Below are 21,524 nucleotides of genomic sequence, written 5' to 3' on the forward strand. Positions count from 1 at the left end.
TCACCTTCAGGAAGCTTCTCAAGACCTGGCTCTTCGAGCAGTAGCAGCAGCCCCCCCTCCCCAGCAGCACCTTGAGACCCTCACGGGTAAGTAGTGCGCTTTACAAGTTCTGTGATTGATTGATTGACAAGAATTGTGGTTGCTGCTTGAGTAGGGTTTCACACCCTCATCCATTAAGCCAATTTCCTACAACTTGTAAATCTGTGTCTACTGTATTTATTGATTACCTACTATATAGGGACTGACATCCTTGGTTTGATGTCCGACCGCCGTATTTCAATGACGGAGGTCAGAGTTCAAACTGTCCGGTCAATCCGCCTGGCTTACGATGGGCTCAAGGAGCCCGTCGGCCAGTCGGACCTGCCACATAATCCCTTAGAGACGAAATTTCCACTATTAGTATTATGATGTCTGTTTCCGACATGCTCTCCATGTCGGGATTTCTGACATGGAAAGCCTGTCGGAAAGCAGCTTTGGGGGCCCCTAGCAGGGCTCCCTTCCCTCTGTGGGCTCCAGTGGCGCCCCCTGTAAATCTCTACACTGTGTGGCAGGCACCATGAGGTGTCTGCCACATGGTGCAGGGATTTACAGTTACTCCCATTTCTCTTTGGGAGCTTGTGCTGCACCCGTTTACGACCGCCACACAAGCTCCCATACGGAGATGGGAGTTTGCGACTGCACCATGTGCGGTTGCATCATAATTGTGATTTCGGACCACCAACCCGAGGTCGCCTGATTCAAAATCGCAGAGTTGCCTCCGACCGACATCCTAATCAGCTCCAAAGTCTTGTGCCCATCTCAATTCCCTGTATATGATTTCTTTTGGACAAAGAGGCATAGGTTAAGTAGCCCCAAGCCATTAAGTCAGCCTGTATTCTTAAAGCCTGAAGCATTGCTGACTTTGGTAGAGACAGCAGACAGCGAATCATGGCAAGATATGCTGATAAAACCAGTCTAAAGGATGGCACCTCATATTCTTTACTAAATGTTTTAAGCGCACGCACAGAGGAAAGTGTTCTTGCTTTTATTAATTTATTGTGGGCCTTCAATTGCAGTTTCTTCTCAGACCACATCCCAAGCTATTTATACTTATGTACTATCTCTATTTTTGTATTCCCTAGTTGCCATATGTAATTCAGATTTACCTTTACAAAAGCCAATACCTCAGTTAAACACATCTAGTTTCCTCTGAAGACCTATTTCTGTCTGAGCCTATTTCAGATCTAATTATTTTAAATGCTGTAGAGTATTTGGGAATATTAAAATCATTTTTAGATCTTTTGGCAGTGCATTTAGTAAGCCCTTGTTCATTCCAACTCTGTCAACAAGATACATATAAAAACAGACAGGAATAGGGAGCCATAGATGTGAAAGCACAAGTATGTAACTTAGTATAATAGGATAAACCCAACATAATGAAAAGAAACACTTAACTACATCATGTAGAAAACATGTCTATGGTTTCTGTGGTAAGGCCGGGCCTTAATCCAATTTGTAAAGGAATGCCCTCAAACATGGTCCAGAGTGCTATGCATGATTTGCTGACTCAGACTGACTTGAAGAATCTCCGCAGGTGTCAACATTTCTGAAATTCTGTCATAGATGGCCTCCTAGGATGGATGAATGGTAGCTCGACACAGAAAATGACAGCACATGTGGACTAGCAGAGCTGATAAGGTGGGCCACTTCAACGGTATAGGCATTCTATTTTTTATAATTGGCCTATTGAACTGTGTTTCTCGCATTCGTTCCTATTCAAAGTGTCTCAGCTGGTCTTACATTGCGACCCTATTACACAGATTTATTGTGTGGAACCCATTGTCTGCAGAAGAATGTTGAGAAATCACACAAGTTAGCTTAAAAAATGCCGCAGTATCTGAAGCCAAGTTATTTTAACAGCTTTTATGTTGTATGCTCATGTTAAACACCTCTAATGGATTTGGTCTCATTCCCATATTTGGAAATTCCAAGTATACAGTTTGAATTTCCTAAATTTCCTAAATTGTTTGTGTCAATATATCTTTTCATGGTTTTCTGGCGTCTTCACGTGAGAAAGCTGTGCCCCCGTGGCATTAAGTCACATGTATTTCCTTATGATGTTTTAGAACGAAATGTCTATAAAAAGGGCATGTGGGCGGGGGAAGCATTAGATGGTCAACTGCTGCAAGGAGGAATCTTTGAGGGTTTGTGTAGAGAAATCGCACTTTGTGTTTTTTTTGCTTTACAAATATGTTCACGCTTCAAGAAGGATTAGGAGAGGGTTTTCTTTACAAAGTAAACACAGGCTAGTGAAAGAGCTTGACAGCCAAACACGGTAAAAGGAAAGATGCTATTATATCTGTCATGTTGATCCTGAACCAGGTGCATTCATTACTATATGTCCTAGCCTAAAGTCACAAAGAAATGCGTCTTTAGGCTAGGACATATTAGGATGTTTTAGACTTTCTAACTTTCGTACAGTGGCTGAAGCTCGTCATCTTTGCTATTTATGTCAATCCTACAAAATTCTTTAGCGAAGCAGTTAATTTCCTCAATGAAAGGAAAAACTGTGGGATTGATTGCAAGTGTCTAAAGATCAGTGAACACAATTTATTTTATATAATCAGCCTAGTGATGTTGCCCAGAATATGACTGACAACTTCTATAAACTGTATTTTGATGAGCCAAAGGGAGTATCAACTTTTGAATAATATGATTTTAAAACCATGCAAGCGAGGCAATATTTGTGGCAAAATATAGGGGAGGATTTGCTGCAGCTTAATTTACAGAAAGATTTGGCAAGATTACATCGAATTGCACGAGGAGAGTAATCTTGCATTTTCATGAAGATGCATTCTGTGTTATAACAATAGTGCTAAGTACAACAGACACATGAACAGCAGCAGTAGCCAGCCACTTTCGCTCTACTCCTGTGCTCTTGGGTAGACATTTTTACCCCAGATTTCTTCAAATTACATAAACAGGCATAATCTTGTAATGTATGGTAATTTCGCATTAAAAGAGTAACATGAAATGAACAAAACTACTCGGACAACTCTGGTGTAAATAGAATTTTGCCCAGAACTAATTAGGATCACTATATTTACTCGGTGGCCACAATCGTATCATGTAGTAAGCATAACGTGTCTGACCAAAAGGGATTAATTCCTTTATAATACATAGTAGGAGAGTTTACCAACTTTTATTTAAAAGAAATATGTTTTTAAAATTGTAAATGGGCTAATATTTGTATTTTAAATCATCTAGATTTTTAGTCACCTGACTGTATGTCGTTATTAGATTTAACTATGACTGTGTATTGCAAAGTATATATGTTTTTGTCTTTAATGTGCATTTTAACAACTTTTAACACTTGGAAAACAATACAAAATAATGAGAGTACTGTTTCCTATTTTTTTATTTACACTCTTGCAAAATGAGAATATGGAACTCAGTAAATTCCTTATGAAAGTAGCAAGCCATGCGTGAAATACATTTTCAAAATCATAAACATCGAACAAATTTTTTGCATGCAAAGTTAAACCCTACAAACGTAATATATGGCAGCAGTGTCTAACTGGCTGAAGACCAACTCGCTCAAATTTAACAAGATGGAGAAACTGTTGATTAAACATTCTTGTATTCAGTATTTATTGCCATTGGATTTTTGGCCTAGCAGTTAGTTGAGCAAGCCAACTCCAGGTAAAATGGTTAAAAATCTGGGGCTCAACCTAGAATCAGATCTGTCCCTAGTGAACCAAGTAAAAGATGTGGCATCAACGAGTTCGGGTTTTTTTCTCCTGCAACTGCTTAGGAAGATTCAACACTTCCCTCCCAAATCTGCCCACCAAGTGGTGTCCCCGGTTACTATAGTAAGTCGCTTGGACAATTGTAAATCTCTTTGCTTGGAGGTCGACGAAGGCAGGCCTTCTTAAGAAACTTGAAAGAATATAAAATGCCTCGGCCAGGTTGGTAAAAATAAAGATCTCTGGGGCCCACAACACTGGCCCAGCGAAATGGGAACACTTCCTCGACCCTCCAGTCAAGTCCGCAACCTAGGTGTCATCATTGACGACTTGCTTACCATGCACCATCAGGCAGTCAAGGTAACCTCCACCTATTTTACCATCCTGAAGTGGCTGAAAAAGATCATCTGGATGTTGCCCGAGTCGACTCAAAGAAGTGTAGTCCAGGCTCTTATCACCTCGAGACTGGACTACGGAAATATTCTCTACCTTGGAAGTGACTTGCAGACTGTAGATGGTGCAGAACTCTGCAGCAAGACTACTCTGCAGGGTCCCTAGAGCTACCTCTGTTTCTAGTCATCTGTGGGGCCTAAATTGGCTTAGGTTGGAGAACAGAATCAAGTTCAAAGCCCTAAGCTATGTGTTGAAAATCAAGAACAAAACTGCCCCTCAATTGCTGCAGTCTATGGTCAGCACATTCTGAGCCCATAGATACAACCCTAGTGCGTCAAAGATAATAAAGGAAATGCTAGAGGAAGACAGGTATAACCATAACCGACCTTTACAAACATAGCAAATCAGTATGCGAGAAGTGGGAAACAAATACAAGAGAGAGATGAAATAAATGTAAATGAGCACACATATAAAGGAGAGGCAACGAAGATCAAACTGATACAAGACTTTGGTGTATGCTACAGAATAAGAGGTAGCTTCATTTGCAATATAGTATAGAGCATAACTGTGCCACACAGTACAAAAGTAAGAAAGCACATGCCATACAGAGCATTTGTCTGTATGTATGCATCAGATGCCCACCCACAGGTACATAAGCATACATTCCCAACATATATGGGAAACATGTTTTCAAGAAAGATGGCAGCACAGAATAGTACAAAGATTTAAAATAATACTGTTAAAATTACCTTCATGGTTTTCAACATTTTGTCTGCTTCTGATGTGATCTTTGGTTGGATGCTTGTAGCTTTCTGTGCCTGCCCTTTTGTTTACAAACTACTGTTAAGGAACATGTTTGCTGTAATTGATTTCCAATCCTTTTTTTATTAACATTTTACCAGATAGTAAATGTCACTAATCAAGTGACATTTGGCTTCACAAACTTTGTTTTCATAATCTTCAACAGACCAGCTTCCTATGGATTGATGCCATGGGTACTAAATAGAAAGTAGAGATCAGAGAAGAAAAAAAATACAACTTGTCTTAAATCATTATTATTGTTTATCCACGGCAGTATTCACCAATGAAGGAATAACTCATCCACTTCTTTTAGAATGTTAGAATCAGGGATTGGTACTGGTTCCTCTCGCCGAATCCAATGCCCCTGTCCACTGCCATATTAACGAGCTAACCTGTCACTTGTTTTTTCAAGTGTCTTCATTTTCTTATCCGACTCCTTTATCTTCCCATTAATTTTGATGGCTCTTTCAGACAAATTCTATAGATCACCGGGAATAATTGCTACATTTATTTTAATGTTGCATTTTACGGAAATTAAATAGCTCCATTTATTTCCTGGAAGATATTCTGTGATTTTTCTGTGCCTCTTTTGCAGCAACTGCCTAATAGATTGAGGACCAGATTCACTATCCCTCTCCATTCTAAACTGGCTTGGATCATTTGTCTTATTGATCCAATCTGGATAGTTCTTTTCTGCGGTGCGTCTGTGGTCATCTTTTGTGCAATCCTGCCTCTGCAAAAATGGGCGGGGGTAACTCCTTTTTTAAATCTACAAGAGTAATACATTTTATATACAGCTGATATGAAGGAAGTTGGGCGAGGTGAATGCCCCAATTGGAATGCAGATGTTGACCTCCCCTCTGGGTTCTGTCCTCTGTTGCAACATCTGCAGTGTGCTTTTTTGTTCTGTTGGTCTTCTGTGTTTCTCGAGATGATTGTTATCCTTTTCTCATTCATTTCAACAAGATGGGTCAGATGTCTTACTTTTCTATTAGTGCCCCAATATGGCCCGCAAAATAATTAAATACTTTGTAGGCCTTATTGATGAAAAGTGCTGCATCGCCGGGGTGAAACAGTGATGCAAAACTTTCCAGTGCCCCATCATTTTGACTATTTACTGTACAGCGCTTCATGTCTCAAGGATTTACACATACGTCAGAAATCCTGAGGTATCTATCGGCGCAAAAATGGTGCATTGCTGGAGTGTGTCTGGAAACAGATGCAAATCCACCAATTTGTCATTTCACACTGGGCAAGCCTCATGAAAAGGCCTGCATCACCCCATACACCTGCTTCAAGCAAGCGTAAGGATTTGACACAGTGACGCAGTAGAAGTTGCTCAGTGAAATCTCATAGATTTCTCAGCACCACTTCTACAAGGCTTTTCTGCATTGGAACGCCCACTTTGCATACATTATACCTGTTGCAGATATAAAGTAGCGCAAGGGTTTACAAAGTGACGCATCTGCCTAGATGCGTCCTTTGTAAATATGGCACAGTGTGGCGCATTGTTTATGCCGCCGTAGGATCACAAAAAGTGAAGCAATGGCAGCTTAAGGACCTCATAAATGAGGCCCTGTATGTTCACTTACTAACTGGCTCTCACTGGAACACTCCAGATGGTTTCCCCCCGACATGTGTCTCATGTCCTAGCTGTTCTGTTTTTCAGACTCTGGGCCTCATTTATGAAAAGTGACGCATCGCTGCGTGAAAACAGCGATGCACCACTTTTCACTGCGCCCTCCTTGCGACACCAATGATGCGTCATATTTACAGTGTGACTCATTATGTCGCAAGGAGTTACAGATACGTCAGTATTTCTGACGTATCTGTAGGCATTAAAGTGACGCATTGCTGGAGAGTGTCACAAAAGTGACACAACTCCAGCAATGCGTCCCTCCACATGGGGCAAGGCCCATGTGAAAGGGCTTGCGTCAGTCTTATGCCTGCTGTGAGGCAGGCGTAAGATTTTGACGCATTTGAGTCCTAAAAGTGGCGCAGTGAAATCTTAAAGATTTCACTGCGTCACGTCCATGACCCTTTCTTGCGTCAATACGCCCCCCTTGCATACATTATACCTGCCGCAGGTATAATGTGGCGCAGGAGTTTGCGTCACTTTGTAAATATGGCGCAACAAGGCGCATTTTTTACGTGCCTGATGCGTCACAAAAAGTGATGCACTGGCGGTGTAAAAGTGACGCACAGCCTCATAAATGAGGCCCTCTGTTTTCTGTCACTCTTCACTGTGTGCCCAGACTTAGAAAGCATTTTGAGAAGGAGCAGGACCACGCTCTTCTTCAATGACAACCTAGCATCACACCAACTTCTACAACTGCCCTAACCATTCCATTCTTCTGCAGTCCGGAAGACAAGGTGGAGTTGACACTATCTGGGAGATGGTTTGGTATTTTTTCTGATCAATCGTGAGGTCAATTTACCTCTTGGCCAAGTGTTTTTTCGAATTCCCAGGGTTAGTGTATGTCATTGCACCTCTCCAACATACACATCCAGCCTCTACATAAGCTGCTGTGATTATTAAGGATAACTTTACATAACTATGTAGACAACACTCACACTATTTTATATATCAAGGACCCTCATAATGATCACATATGAGGATACAATTGGGGTAATCCAAAGTCGGATGGATGGAAAAAAACTAGTTACCTCGAAATGAAGCAAGAACAGACATCATACTGGTAGGAACAAATGCAGTTCTTAGAAAGTGAAGAAAAACACAACCTACATTTTCAAAGTAGGCTTCTTGGCCATTGTGCCTAAAGATAAACAGCATGATTTAGACTGAGGAGGACGAGCTTTACTCTACCAGGGTGACAGAGTAAAATCTTTTACATTGGCTTCCATCATGGCCGTTCCTGTTCCCCATCAGGTATGTTTCTTTTTTTTTTCAGTCGTCCTGTCTGGACTTGTACTGCTTGCTCCTCTTGCTATCTATTCTCCTTTCCTCTGCCCTCTTCCCTTTTTCTTTTTCCTCCCTGATCTCATGCCTATGCTGCACTTCCCCTTCTCTCGATTACATACTGGATTTCTCATATATGCCTCATTGCTAATCAAAATGATTTTCTTCATTGTGTATTATTCAGAGAAATCATACGGAATATTAAAGGATTTCTTAATCCAATCAAACAACAGAGAATGTTATCTGAACTACGCAAATCTAATCCTGATTTGGTCCTTCTTCAAGAGACTCACCTTATACAATCTGAAGCTCTGAAATTTAAACTGCCTTGGGTTGGCTATATGTTTGTTTCCCATCGATGAATAAGAAGAATGAGTTTGCCATATTCGCTAAAAAAATCACTGAATGTTAATATGGTTTCTCAACAAATAGATGACATGGGTAGGTTGATTATAGTAAGACTTATCATAGATAATGTCCCCTCACTATTATGAATCTTTATTCCCCAACACAATCTGATACTACCTTTTGGCCCGCCATCGCACAAAAATGTACACAATTTCATATAGCCTTATAGCCCGCCGTAGAGGACTATACCGGCTATTAAAGGGCCGCTCCAGCGTTAAAGGCCCCGAGCCGAAGGCGAGGGCCTTTAAAAAGGGAGAGGGACTTTAATATCGGTATAGCACATCTACGAAGGGCTATAAGGCTATAAGAACATTCTGTCACTAGAGGACAGAATGTTCTAACAAAAAAACAAGCCTTTTGGAAGCGTGAGGGGGTTGGAATCCCCTCAGGCTCCCTGAAGCCTTTGTTCAAAGCCAGCGCTGTGAAAAAGAAACATTGGAATGTTGGAGCTCCAGGCTTATACCAGCCATTATAAGCCCAGAGCAATCCATTGTTTTCAATGGAGCTCCCAACATTCCAATGTTCTAATGACTCTTTATTTTAGGAGGGGACTGTAATCAAATAATGCACCAGTTTTTACATGTACAATCATCAGTTCATTTTTCATCCCATTAAATGCATAAACATTTCATTCTGTTATCCATAAGGGAGCCTTGGTGGACTCTTGGAGATTGTCTAACCCAACTGCCCGTGAATATACTTTTTACTCTGCTTCTTCTGGTTCACTTTTAAGACTGGATCACATATTTCTCTCTAAGTCTCTTGCACAATTTATCATACAGACACATATTTCTCCCATTCACAGATTGCACTTACTACTTTTGGTATTCACAGAATGAACTTACTACTTTTGACATTCACAGAATGCACTTACTACTTTTGGTATTCACAGAATGAACTTACTCATTTCGGTATTCACAGCAGTTAGGACTCCTAACTTTAGGACTCCTAAATGCCTTCTGTGAATACCGAAAGTCTTAAAATTAGGATTTTTCTCAATTTAGTAGTAGTAAAGTTAGGAATCCTAACTTTACTACTACTAAATTGAGAAAAACTGTGAATACCGAAATGAGTAAGTTCATTCTGTGAATACCAAAAGTAGTAAGTGCATTCTGTGAATGCCAAAAGTAGTAAGTTCATTCTGTGAATACCAAAAGCAGTAAGTGCAATCTGTGAATACCAAAACAGTAGTAAGTTTAGGATTGAGTCTTAAATTCATTTTGTGAATCGGGCCCTATGTTCACTATACAATGTACACCTTCTAATAATGTGCAACTGTTATGGTTACCTCTCAGTTAATTCCTCAACCAAGTTAATAGTGATGTATCAAGCATTGTATCTGTATCTTGTGAAAATGTTTGTCCTCCATGAATTTTATCTCTCTGTCCTCCTTTTATATTAGGTTACATTTTACATTTTCTGATATGTTTATAGATATAATGTTTATCATATGAGGTTAACTTAGAGCCATACTGCTGTCAATTATTTATAATTCATCATAAGATCTCTTCCTTTTCCCTCCCTCTCTTCCGTTCCTCCCCTACCTCATATAATTATAAAGACTTTTATGGCTTTATCGTTGGTTTCTAATACTGCATATTCTCTTCTGATTATTATTGTTGACCTTTTGGTATTGTTGATATGCAGTGTACAATGAATTTAATAAAGTCTTTTAAACACGAGAAATCTACGATTAGCTGCACAAATAAAGAATTTCTACAAGCTAGGAGTCTCTGAAAACTCTGCACACAGCAAAAATATACCATATTGCATCAGCCCTAACAGCATACACTGGCTTCCTGTTCAGATCAGAGTCAAACTTAAAGCTCTAACCCTGGCTCATAAAACGCTCTATGGCACTGTCACAAAAAACCTGAAAAGCAGACTAGAGATCTGTTGTCTGGGGAGGATGCTTATGTCTTGCAATAAAACTCTTCTGACTGGTGTAGGGGCGTGGTCTGGCCACGAATGCTGATGGCCGCCTGACTGGGAAGCTCCGCTCTGAGACGGGCTTCGTTCAGTGTCTGTGGTCTTAAGAAGGTGACTGGGGAAGCTGGCACGTCACTCTTGGTCTGGAGTGCAACCTGGAAGAGGCGGCCCTGGTGCTCGTTTGGGCGCACAGCATGACAGAGCTGATCTGCGCACCTGACAGGGTGAGAATGCAGGGCCTAGAGGCTTGACCGCAGCCTTGGACCTTGCATGGAAGCCCAGCTCCCCGCCCACGGCTCTCCATCGCTGCACCAGCTGGCTAGATGAACCCCACACCGCAACAGTGAGTGCCGGTGGGACGTCGCAACGCTGTAGGCCTAATGGGGGGGGGGAGGCTGCTACCCACACACCCCTCCCCCTCCGTACTTACCCATACCCTGCTCGAGCCCTCGGTTGCTTCGGCCCAGATGCTAGCGCCTGGTCTACTGATCTCCAATCACTGCTCTACAGAGGAGGACGACCAAGTTGGGGCCCCCATTTGAATTCTGAGGCACCTCTCTGCACATTGCTCGGGCCCAGGACAGTCTCAGCAAGTTGGTGGAAGCCTGGCCCCACCAGCTGATCATCGTTACTGTACCAGTTGGGGACTTGGTGGCACACAAGAGAACTGAGGACCCAGCGAGGGGGTTGCTTGCTGCGTTCTCCCCACATGACCTCACAGCCACAGGGAACAGGCCTATGGAGACCTGGGCCTTAGCATGGTAGTCTAGATCCCACCCTATGCTCACCAAGGGGGTTGCACGCATCAACTGGTGAGAGGTAAGGAAGGAAATGTGGGATGACATAACACCCCCTCTCCCTCCCTCCCCTTCCTGGCCTCAGAGTGACCTCAGAGTGACCAACAGCTTCGCGGGGGCCCCTTACACACCGCCACCATATCTCCTCGGACATGTGCAGTGGAGTGTTCCGACGCCATGAATACCCCCTCTCTCCCTTCAAGAAGATGCTGACCAGGGCACAGGAGATCTGCACATAGGCCCGGTATGTGGCTGCCATTATGACCCTAGCCATTTCAAGATTGGACATCCTCGGTGCCAGAGGGCCATAGGCGGAGGGATACGTTAGCTCCAACCTCTGACCCTTACTTTCAGAGTGCTGCGCTTGCAGGTGTGTAGAGGAGACCCTATATCCGACACCTCTAGAGATCCTGGAGAACACGTAGACCCCCCTCCACCCTAACAGTCTGGGCAGCTAATCGGATTGGTGGAATATCTCTGGGACCCTCATGCGGAGAACTGGGAGACCCCAAACACTGAACCCGCAGCAGGCAGTACACCTCCTCACGCTTTTGGATCATTATGCGGTACCTGCCCAATCTCTATATCCATAGCCTGCTGTTGGGGCATCAATGGCACTGCTCTGCTTTCTTTCTGTCACCCACTGTATTGGCTTACCAACAAAGAGGGCCACCGCACGCATAGTGGCGAAGGTCCACCAACAAGCCCTGGAACAAGACCTCCTGGCAACTTCTTTTTACAGAAGCACTCAAACAACCCTGCCACATGGCTAAGAAGGGCGCGCCCCGAATTCGGGTGGTCTCACTCAGTCTCTGCCTACTTCCTCCCAAGGAGCCACCATGGATCGTATCCTACAGGAAATCTCAGCTGTCGGCTGGCGGCTGGAAGGGATGGGCACTACCATATCAACACTGGCGGAGGAGACAGAGTCAATCAGGGCGGATACAGCAGGTTCCATGCGTGTGCGGAGGGGCTAGATTACAGGATATCCACAGTGGAGGGATGTCTAGATGCAATCCATGACAAGGATCTGGCACTCCTCTTTCTCTAAGAGACACCCTCCTGGCACTCCTGGGCGTCACCTTCGACCCCCTGCTGGAGCTGCAGCGCGCCCACTGTCTTGGCCCCCCGCGCAAAGATCCGGCAGCACGCCCTCGACCCATCATTGCTTGCCTTCTCTGCCACGAGCAAGTGAGGCAGATGATTACCATAGCACACACCCAAGGTCCATTCGCATACGAGGGAACGACATCCACCTGGCCGCAGACTTCTCCAGGGAAACGAACGACCGCTGCAAGGCATTCCTCTCTCTCAGACCCCGACTACGGCAAATGAGTATCAAGTATGGTCTTTTCGAACCCGCTCACTTCCGTATTACCAAAGATGGAGACTCAAAGGATTTCTACAACCTGAAGGACCTACGCCTGTTTTTGGACAGTCTGGACTCCCAGGGCATGGATAGTCAACACTGCGTTCTGGAACAGGCCTGTAATGTTTCCCTCTCTCAAGCACTGGATGGCAGCTGGCAAATCACCAGGGGCTCCTGGAATCGTGGTCGAGACCATGAGAGAATGGCCCGTATCCAGGAGGATAAGGTCTCAGCTCTCCAAATTATTGCAGCCTTTATACACAAACAGCAGAGGGACAAATCTCGCTCTCCCCTAAAGCCCGTTTCAGGTGTGGATTGAAGGGGAACAACCTCTGGAGGGGCCCCTATATTTGTGTTGGTGCAGGAGCTGGTGGCAGTTTGCAGAGTGGGCACCTTCCTACGAAGAGAAGAGGCCGCCAGATGTCGGACAGCTGAGTATCGCAAATATTACATTTCCTGTTGAACAAATGTATACGTTTATAAGCTGCATATGGTATCCATTGATGTTTATTGTTGTTACGAATTACACTGCAGATTTTGTTGTTCATGTTTATGACTGACATGCTTAGCCTGATATACGCTACCAACTATTTTCTTCCTTTAGTCTGATACCGGTTGGAGCGACGTCCCGCTGCCCCACCCTGAACACACACTCTGATTAACATGGGACGGTCTGGGCCCACCCTCTGCTGCCCGGCTCCCTTCCTTCGCCGCTTCATTATTATTATTAGCAGAGGCTGCCCACAGGCTGCCTTGCCTTGCCATTCTTGAGACCAGATCTAGACAATGCCCTGCCCCCTCGAAGGACCCTACCCTCAGAGCGAGCAACTCTGCGCTTAGACCCACGGTAGAAAGCTTAGTGTCCCTAACACTGCGCTGCTCTGTGCTTGCCCAAGGCCACCCGGTGGCCATAAGGAGGGCGGGCCCCTAGTCACAGAGGGCTGCCCCCACCCACTCATGTGGCCAGCCACTCCTCACCAGGGCAGGCGTCGCCCGGTAGGAAGTAGGCGGGTCGCTGACGCACGTCCGGGGCGGCTAGGAGGAGCTTTGGGGGGTACATTACTCCCCAGCGCCATTGTGGAGGCCTCTTTGCCACTCCAGACGTGGCGCTGCAGCTTCGGGACACTCTTTTCCCGCCCTTTCTCGAACCCAGAGTGTCTGTTTGAGGGGGGCTCCTGGGGGAGTTTTAATGTGTTCCTTTTTCATTGCAGGCGGAGTTACTGGGCGATACGGAAGCAGAGAGGTGCAACACTGTACTTCAGCGGGCACATAGGGGTGCCAGAGCCTAACCTTGAACCTCATGGGAGGTACAGGAACTCGTGTCGGCGCCCCAGTAGTCCTTCGGGCGGTTGCGGGCCTGTGCCACCGTGGGTTTGCCTGGACACGCCCCGCAAGGGGCGTGAGTAGTGTAATTATAATAATTGTGCAGCAGTTGGGTGGTTCGCCACTGTGCTGATTGGCTCAACAGGCGGGCAGGTGGCGAGAATGCGGCCTGCCCTTGGATCGCCCGTGAGATAACCCACCATCATTACATATGTTGTATGTAATAAACCTGCAGCAACTTTTCCCAAACTTAACACTTGTGTCTGTGTGTTATTTGCGGGTTTGGGTATGTTGGGGCAGGGGGTTCTTGTGGCCCTGATGTGACTAGGCTAATTGTAGCCACCCGGTCCCTGCTTCTTCTCCCTTCCCCTTACTCTTCCTGTTTCATACGCGTCAGGCTTTTGACATCTAGGTACGCCCTCCCGCATTCAATCCACCCTCTTTTCCTTTGATTTGCCCTTCTTTTCTCTACTCCATCAATAAGGCGACACTTCCCCTATCACATTTCCTAAGCCCGCAGGATCATACTACCTCTGTCATGTGCCAGGGGGTTCTGCAATACCCACACCCTTTACTGAATACCTCCCCCCTCGCTTGTGAGTTTCCGTATATCTCCTTTGTTTTACCTGTCCTATTTTCTTCCCTTTTAATTAACTATCCTATATATCTGTCTGCTCCCTTTCACTTACGCAGATCTTCGGGCTTCCCTTCCATTTCCTACAGTCATCCCCTTCCCTAACACAGAGTCTTCAACATTACGCCACAGTTATACACTGCATGGACTCAATCTGCCCACACTGCCTCATGCTCTGCTGACCCCACACAAACAGTCCTCCCCGTTCCCTAGCGTACCCCTCTCCTCCTCTACTCACCCCGACCTACACCATTTGTGCTACTCATCCCTTACCTGCCTTCACTTGGAACGTCCATGGCCTCAAGCATTACATGAAGAGGAAAAAAATGCTCTCCTACCTACATTCCCAGCAGGTTGATGTGGCACTGCTGCATGAAACCCATCTTGATGCCTTAGAATCTGACAAACGTAGGGACTGGGTGGGGAAAGTAATTCACAGCAGTGCGCATAACGGGGAAGCCCCTGATGTGGGACCGCCACGCCAGTGCTATGTGGCGATTCTGCTATGCAAATCCCTCCCGGTCACGGTGACCAAGCCATGGTCAGACACAGAAGGCAATTATGTATTCGCCAAACTGAGACTAGGGGACCATCATGTCTGGTCGGCTCGAACTACTCTCCTACAGGAGCAAAAAAGTTGTTCCTCCTTCAATTAAACCGCCTTCTGGTGGAAATAGGCCCCTCGCAGTACCTCATTGCCGGAGACTGGAATTTAGTGAGAGACCCATTCTTGGACAGAACGGGACCCTTGGACAGGGGCAATGCAGCAGGCAGGGCTGTGATGAACAACGTGCTAGAAGACAATGGACTGGTGGATCACTGTTGATTAGTCATCCTGTGGATAGGGAATACACCTTCACCTCCCCTACTCACAGCGCACTCTCTCTACTCAACTATTTCCTTATGTCACACGGAGTGGTGCAACTAAGCCGAGAGTCTAACATACTGGAGGCGTCACTCTCCGACCACTCCCCGGTCCTCATACTACTGGAAATAGGGTTGGCCTGGCTGTAAAACCTGGCGGATGAATATTCAGCTGCATCGGACACCTAAAGGCAAAGCTTAATTACAAGCGCACCTCAAAGCATATCTTTCTGAGAAATGTGGATCAGTAAACTCAGGCAGAACTCTATGGGCCACAGCAAAAGCCACCATCAGGGGCCAACTCATTAGGCATGCAGCACAAGCAAATAGACAGGCCGCTACCAGACAGACGGAGTTGGAGCTCGATATCAAGACCTACACCCACCTCTACTCGGCAACACCTACCCTACACCACCGCAAAGCATTGGAACAAGCCTGGATGGCACTCAACAGCCTCTTCACCTTCAAAGCAGAATACGCTCTACAGAGGAAGAAAGGGAGGCACAACGAGCAATGGGAAAAAACAGGGAGGCTCCTAGTGGCTCAGCTCCGTCAACAAGTTGCTGCCATGGCCTTACCTGCCATATGTTCAATTGTATCGAATGGAAATATCTTTTCATGGTAATGGAGCATTTCGGCCTGGGAGACTCGTTCATCGCCAAGGTACAACTGATCTATGATAACCCCACAGCACAGGTCAGCTACGGGGGCTTTGTATCGGACCCATTCCTGTTTCGAAGAGGGACTCGCCAGGGATGTCTTCTATCCCTGCTTCTCTTTCTCCTGCCCATGGAACCCCTGGCGGCCACCATACGTAACTCAGCTAATGTCACAAATCTACCTCTATATGGATTTGCACCTCTCCTTACTATCCCATCTCCAAATCATCAATACTTTCTCTTCCTTTTCTGGTTACAAACTAAACTGGGGCAAAAGTGAAGCACTCCCCATATCTGAGGGTGCTACTAATGTGGCCATACATGGGCTCCCCTTCCATTGGCAACCCTTGGGGCTCAAATATTCTGGCATCTTGGTGAACAAAGGCATGGCTGTTATGGCCTTGGATAATCTGAACCCATTGATCACCGAGATGCAACAGGACTTCGAGAAATGTAAAGTGCTGGGGCTTTCCAGGTCGGGCAGAGTGCAGGCAGTGCGAATGGTTACGCTCCCGTACTTTTTTTACACTCTCGGCATGCTCCCCATACAGGTGCCCCTTACCACACTGCCCTCATAGATTCCATGATCAAGACCTTTGTGTGGGGCACGTCGAACACCCACCTGGCCACGCCAAAACTCTAGGCCTGGCGCACCAGCGGAGGACTTGGCCTTCCTTCGGTAGAGCACTATGCTCTTGCCCTCCAACTTTCTCAGCTGGCGTACATGTTGCTGCATACTCCCGACACGCCATACTGGATACATGTCGAACATCACTTTCTAGCAACTGAGGCAAGCCTCTCTGCCCTATATGGAACAGGGATATGTCGACAACATTCCGCCCATCCGGTACTAACAGCCATGCACAGGGCCTGGCACCAAGCACACCGCCTGCTGGGATCCAATCCTAGACTTCATGTGAAGGCCCCCATGGGGGAACGTGGGCATCGCCGGGCTGAGTCAGTCTTGGCCCCAATGGAAGTTAGCGGGCATCCACACCATTGACCAACTCCTCATTGCTGGTGAATTCAAAACGTTCACACAGTTGAGAGAAGAGTTCGGCCTTCGTGCATCGCAATCTTGGAGGTATGTCCGATTGCAGCACTGTATGAAAAAAATTCTAGGCCTGCACCCCTGGACCTTGTCAAGCTCACCGGTGGTAACATACCTCCACATGTGGGGGAAATAGAAAGGAGTTGTGTCCGGATTCTATGGAGCTGCTCCTCCCACCTCTTCACACAACCCCCGTTGAAGGCTCTTAATGCCAAATGGCAAACACAGCTGTCAATCTCCTATGAAGAAGATGAGTGGGCAGATGTACTTGAGACCCTGGATAAGGGCACAAGGGAGGTGCATCTGAAATTCTGCCTTCTCAAGGTCCTGCATGACTGGCACTGGACTCCGATGAAACTACATAGTGTCGGTCTGCTCTCACGCTGGAGCTGTTGGAGATGTGCAGATACACGTTGTGATACAGCGCATATTATTTGCGAGTGTCCATCGGTGCAGACCTTCTGGTCCTATGTGGGCCAGACTCTGAGCACCTCTATGCCCCTCCATCTGCCGCTCACCCACACCACTATTATACTCCACGACTTGCAACACTCGCCAGAGCTTTCACGGGCACGAGGCCGACTCTTTTACACAGCGGTTGCACAGCGAAAATTTGTATCCTGCGGCAATGGAGGTCACCGACACCGCCTTCACAGGAGGCCTGGTTGGTGGCAATGATAAATACCGCCTCCCACAAGCGAATTACTTACAACCTACAGGACTAGTCTGATCTGTTTTTACATGTCTGGGCTCCCTTCCTACGAATGGAGGAGTACGCCATGGATGCCCACGCAGCAGGAGACCTTGACCCCATCCCCCCCCACAGCTGACTCATGACACTCAGCATTTCATACTCTCCCTGGGTATTGCGTCTGCCCCCGCCCTACTCTACTTCACTTCACTCACCAGAGCAATCCTCCTGCGCTAGCTGCCCACACTGACCAATACTTGCCCTCTCCCTCCCCCTTCCCTGTCTCTCAAGCTCCCCACGCCCAACCTTCATGACTGACACACACACATCTACATTACATTCCGCCTGCACACATCCTTCCCTTTCCCACCTTCTCCTCCTCCACACCATTACTCTCTAACTGCTGTACTAGTCCTTCTCTCCCCCCTCCATCTCAACTGGAGCTTGCACCTATTGTATGACCTGAACCTGTAGCCCCCGCTACCCTCTCCCTCCCATTCTTCTGGCCAGAAGCTCTCTCTCTCCCATTCCCCCCTTTTTTTCTTTCTCTCTAGTCTCGCCTCGAGTCCATCCACCCCTCCCACCCCACATGGCACCACCACACGGGGACCCTGGAACATTGCGGGGGATCCACCGCGAGTAACCCCAGACCAGGAACAGTGGATACTGAGAAGTGAGACCCCCTTTGTGTGGCTCTCTTAGGAACTGCCCTCTCTCCTCATACATCAATATCACCATGCATCTAGTACTGACACCCCCCCTGTCTCTAGTCAGACAATGATATACATCTAATACCAGCATCACTACAGCCCCCACGGCATGCTCTGTGCATACGGCCCCCCTCGCCCATCCACGATGCCCTCCTCACGGATTACACTGACATGCCACAGCACTCGGGTCTGACACTCCCCCACTTAAAATCTGCAGCATCTGCAATAGAAGTAACAGGGAACATAAGGGTAATTGATGACCACTCCAACACTCCAATGGGCTGCTAACCTGGTGTCTCGGTGCCTCATCAACCAGACAACCCCAGGCATTGGTTACGAGGCCGCTCAGCTCATCCCCCCTTTTGTCGCGTGTACCAAACTTAGAAATAGCAGCTTGTGGTATCGCATCTATTCTCCCAGTTAGCCCCCTCACCTACCTTTGTTATAAACCTTCTGTGCACTTCCTTAAACCACTGTATTCCCATGTTAGTATATAGCAGATGCGAAAAGCTATTTACGCTCTCATGAGCTGGTGTTTCTGAACACATCTTTGCATTGCTATGGTTACTCCCTATTGCATGCAGGTGTCAGAGGAGGCCTCCTCCTGTTATTGCATATTCAATGCTACTGTGCTACAATAAAAGAATTGCAACGCAAAAAACCCTCTTCTGACTTCAAGCTTGAAAGCGAGGGTGAAAGAAAGGGGCCACGGGTATCCAGGGCGGGCAGGCGCATTGCCAAATGAATCGTTGGAAAACATAAGACTCGAGGAGCAGCTGGTCATGTTATAGATCATCTATAAACACTAAGGACTGACCGTGGTCTCCCTTCACTAGTATCTGGATGCCTGTCTGGATTCTATAGAAATAACGACGAGGAATGGAGCAGGGGGCGTTCATTTTACCAGTGAAACTTGCATGCCACAGCAGGTCATGTTGGCTGAAGGGTCAACTCTTTCAGCCACTTCCCCTTCCCCTCCATGCAGCTCTAGAGCCCGCCAAGCACACCAACGATGACGGCGCTGCTGATGGACCAGACAGGCAACTTCCTGTTTGTCTCGGCTAGAAGTGGCCTGCTCACCAGGATCTACCACACATCTTAATATGCAGGAAAGGTACTGATTGTTGCACCCGCAAGAGCTTCTGTTGGTTCTAATTTCTTCCTCTTTGTTTGCAGGAAGGTGGAGTAGTTTTTAACTTCAGGAATCAGAAATTGTTACTTCATTTAATTCATAGTGATTCAGACCCTGAATATCATTTTTAATTTGATATTAACACAGGTTTGCTGGGCCTCGTGGGATCTTCTCAGGCGTGCATCCTATCTCGCTGCATTCCATGCAGGAACATATCTACTAGTGGAGTAGCCTGGGGAGGGCTCAGATGTGAAAGTGGGCCCATCTGCCCTGCACCAGCTGCAGTTATATTAGAGGCTGCCATTTCTGAATCTTTAAACCCAGAGTCAGCCTGTGGCCTGGAGTTCTGTTTATTATTACAGAGGGTGGAGTACAGGGGAATGGATGTAGTAGAAGATAAGGGAAACAGGGGGGCATATTAACAAGAACCTCGTTAAGATTATCGCGCCGCTAAAACGGCGATAATGGGCTTGATAATGTGCTCTATAGAATTCCAATAGAAGTCCAGGTTAGATGTCCTGTACCTCTAACCTGGGCTTGTATTGGAATTCTATAACGCATATAAGCAAGTCCATTATCGCTGTTTTAGCAGCAGTTTCCTGCCGCTAAAACTGCGATAATTTGAAAGAGGTTCTTGCTAATATGCCCTAGAGTGTATTTTCAGTGTCTTCCTCTTCCTGGATTTTTCGAGAACCGTGGAATGTACTCAAAGGGTGTGGTGAAAAAAATTCAGAACTTCAGATTTAAATTCCAAGCACTTAATGGATGCACAAGGAATAACGTGAGTTTTGCTTAGTTTTCTCACTGAAGTCCAATTCTTGATTTACAAATTCTCTCTTACTGCTTCTCCCCAGTTTACTCCCTCCGAGCCTTTTTACTCTGTTTTTCTGTCAAAGATCGATGGGGCGTATATTTCAAGAACGGAGTTAAGATTATCGCATCTTTAGCGGCAGGAAACTGCCGTCTGGAAACATTTATAGATTGACACTAAAGGAACTTTTCTAATTTAAACTGATTATAGGAATTTACAATATCTGTGAAATCTGCAATGCAACAATAATCATTAATCCAGGAGGGCTTTTTACTTTGCTCAGTATGTTTTTGTGATAACCTATAGTCTTGGCTCAAATAATTTATTGGCCTTTGCCATACCATTCCATTATCCAGAATCTCCCCTTACTTCTGACCAGCCAATAATAGCATCTGTTCGTTTGACTGGAATTGTTCTGTCCTTTTGGAAAAAGTTAAGGAAACTCAAGAACAAAAGGATCCTAAAGATAGGAGGACCTTCATCTGAAAATGACATGACATGGTGAATTTTATTTCAGTCAGCAAGCCTTTTTGATCCCTATTAAGGAATTGCAAAAGGACTGCAATGATAATGTGTCATGCCTCTGCTATTTCAGGCCACAGAGGATTTACGAATACATTAGGTTTGTTCTTTGACACTCTACACAGTATATTCTGATGCTCAAGAATATGTTATTTCATGTTCCACTTGTGTTAGGAATAAATTGTTACATTCTAAACCTTTTGGTCATCAGTAGCTCTGCACTACAAACAAACTATTTTCCATATCGAGTTTAATGTATATATTTGTTTCAATGCTCTAAATTTAGTGTAATTCATAGTGCTACATGGATTGTAATGTTTGTCCGAGTATTGTTTCTTTTGAATTCCAAATGCAAGAGGTCTTTACTTTTTTACTTGAGCCATGCTTGCATTTTGAAGTATGCAAGAATGTTCTGTGGCATGCAATGTTTGTTGCGCTCATGTAACCATTGTATAAATAATGATAATATCATTCTTAATGATATCATCTCCTTTTTGATTCTGAATCGCTGAGGGACATGATGATAACAGGCCTTACCTTATGACCTGCATACCGGAAGAAAGCTTTAGATTCTTGCACAGTGTGTGTTGTCCACAGTATGACATGGACCTTAGAAAATAAGGACAACGCAACCCTGACAATAGAACAATAGATATAAATTACAGGGTACTGCGAATTAAGTACTGATGAAATCCTGGGACCTACACAGGCCTTTAGAAAGGGTTGAAACATGTTGCCAAAGAGATAGGTTGTAGCGGTAATAACATCCAAAAAATAGGAAAATT

The 21,524-nt window shown here is 45.6% G+C and overlaps 1 protein-coding gene across 1 annotated transcript in view; it reads right to left on the minus strand.

Annotated features, from left to right (window-relative positions):
• LOC147724364 (uncharacterized) overlaps positions 1–21,524 on the minus strand; it is a 350,577-nt gene that overhangs the window by 203,662 nt on the left and 125,391 nt on the right. The window contains exon 4 of the mRNA XM_086965924.1: positions 4,868–4,946. Within this exon, the coding sequence (XP_086822050.1) occupies positions 4,868–4,946 (79 nt within the window). The remainder of the gene's footprint in view (positions 1–4,867; positions 4,947–21,524) is intronic.

Source organism: Lissotriton vulgaris, chromosome 4_1 (genome assembly GCF_964263255.1).
Source record: "Lissotriton vulgaris chromosome 4_1, aLisVul1.2, whole genome shotgun sequence".
NCBI classification, from domain to species: domain Eukaryota; kingdom Metazoa; phylum Chordata; class Amphibia; order Caudata; family Salamandridae; genus Lissotriton; species Lissotriton vulgaris.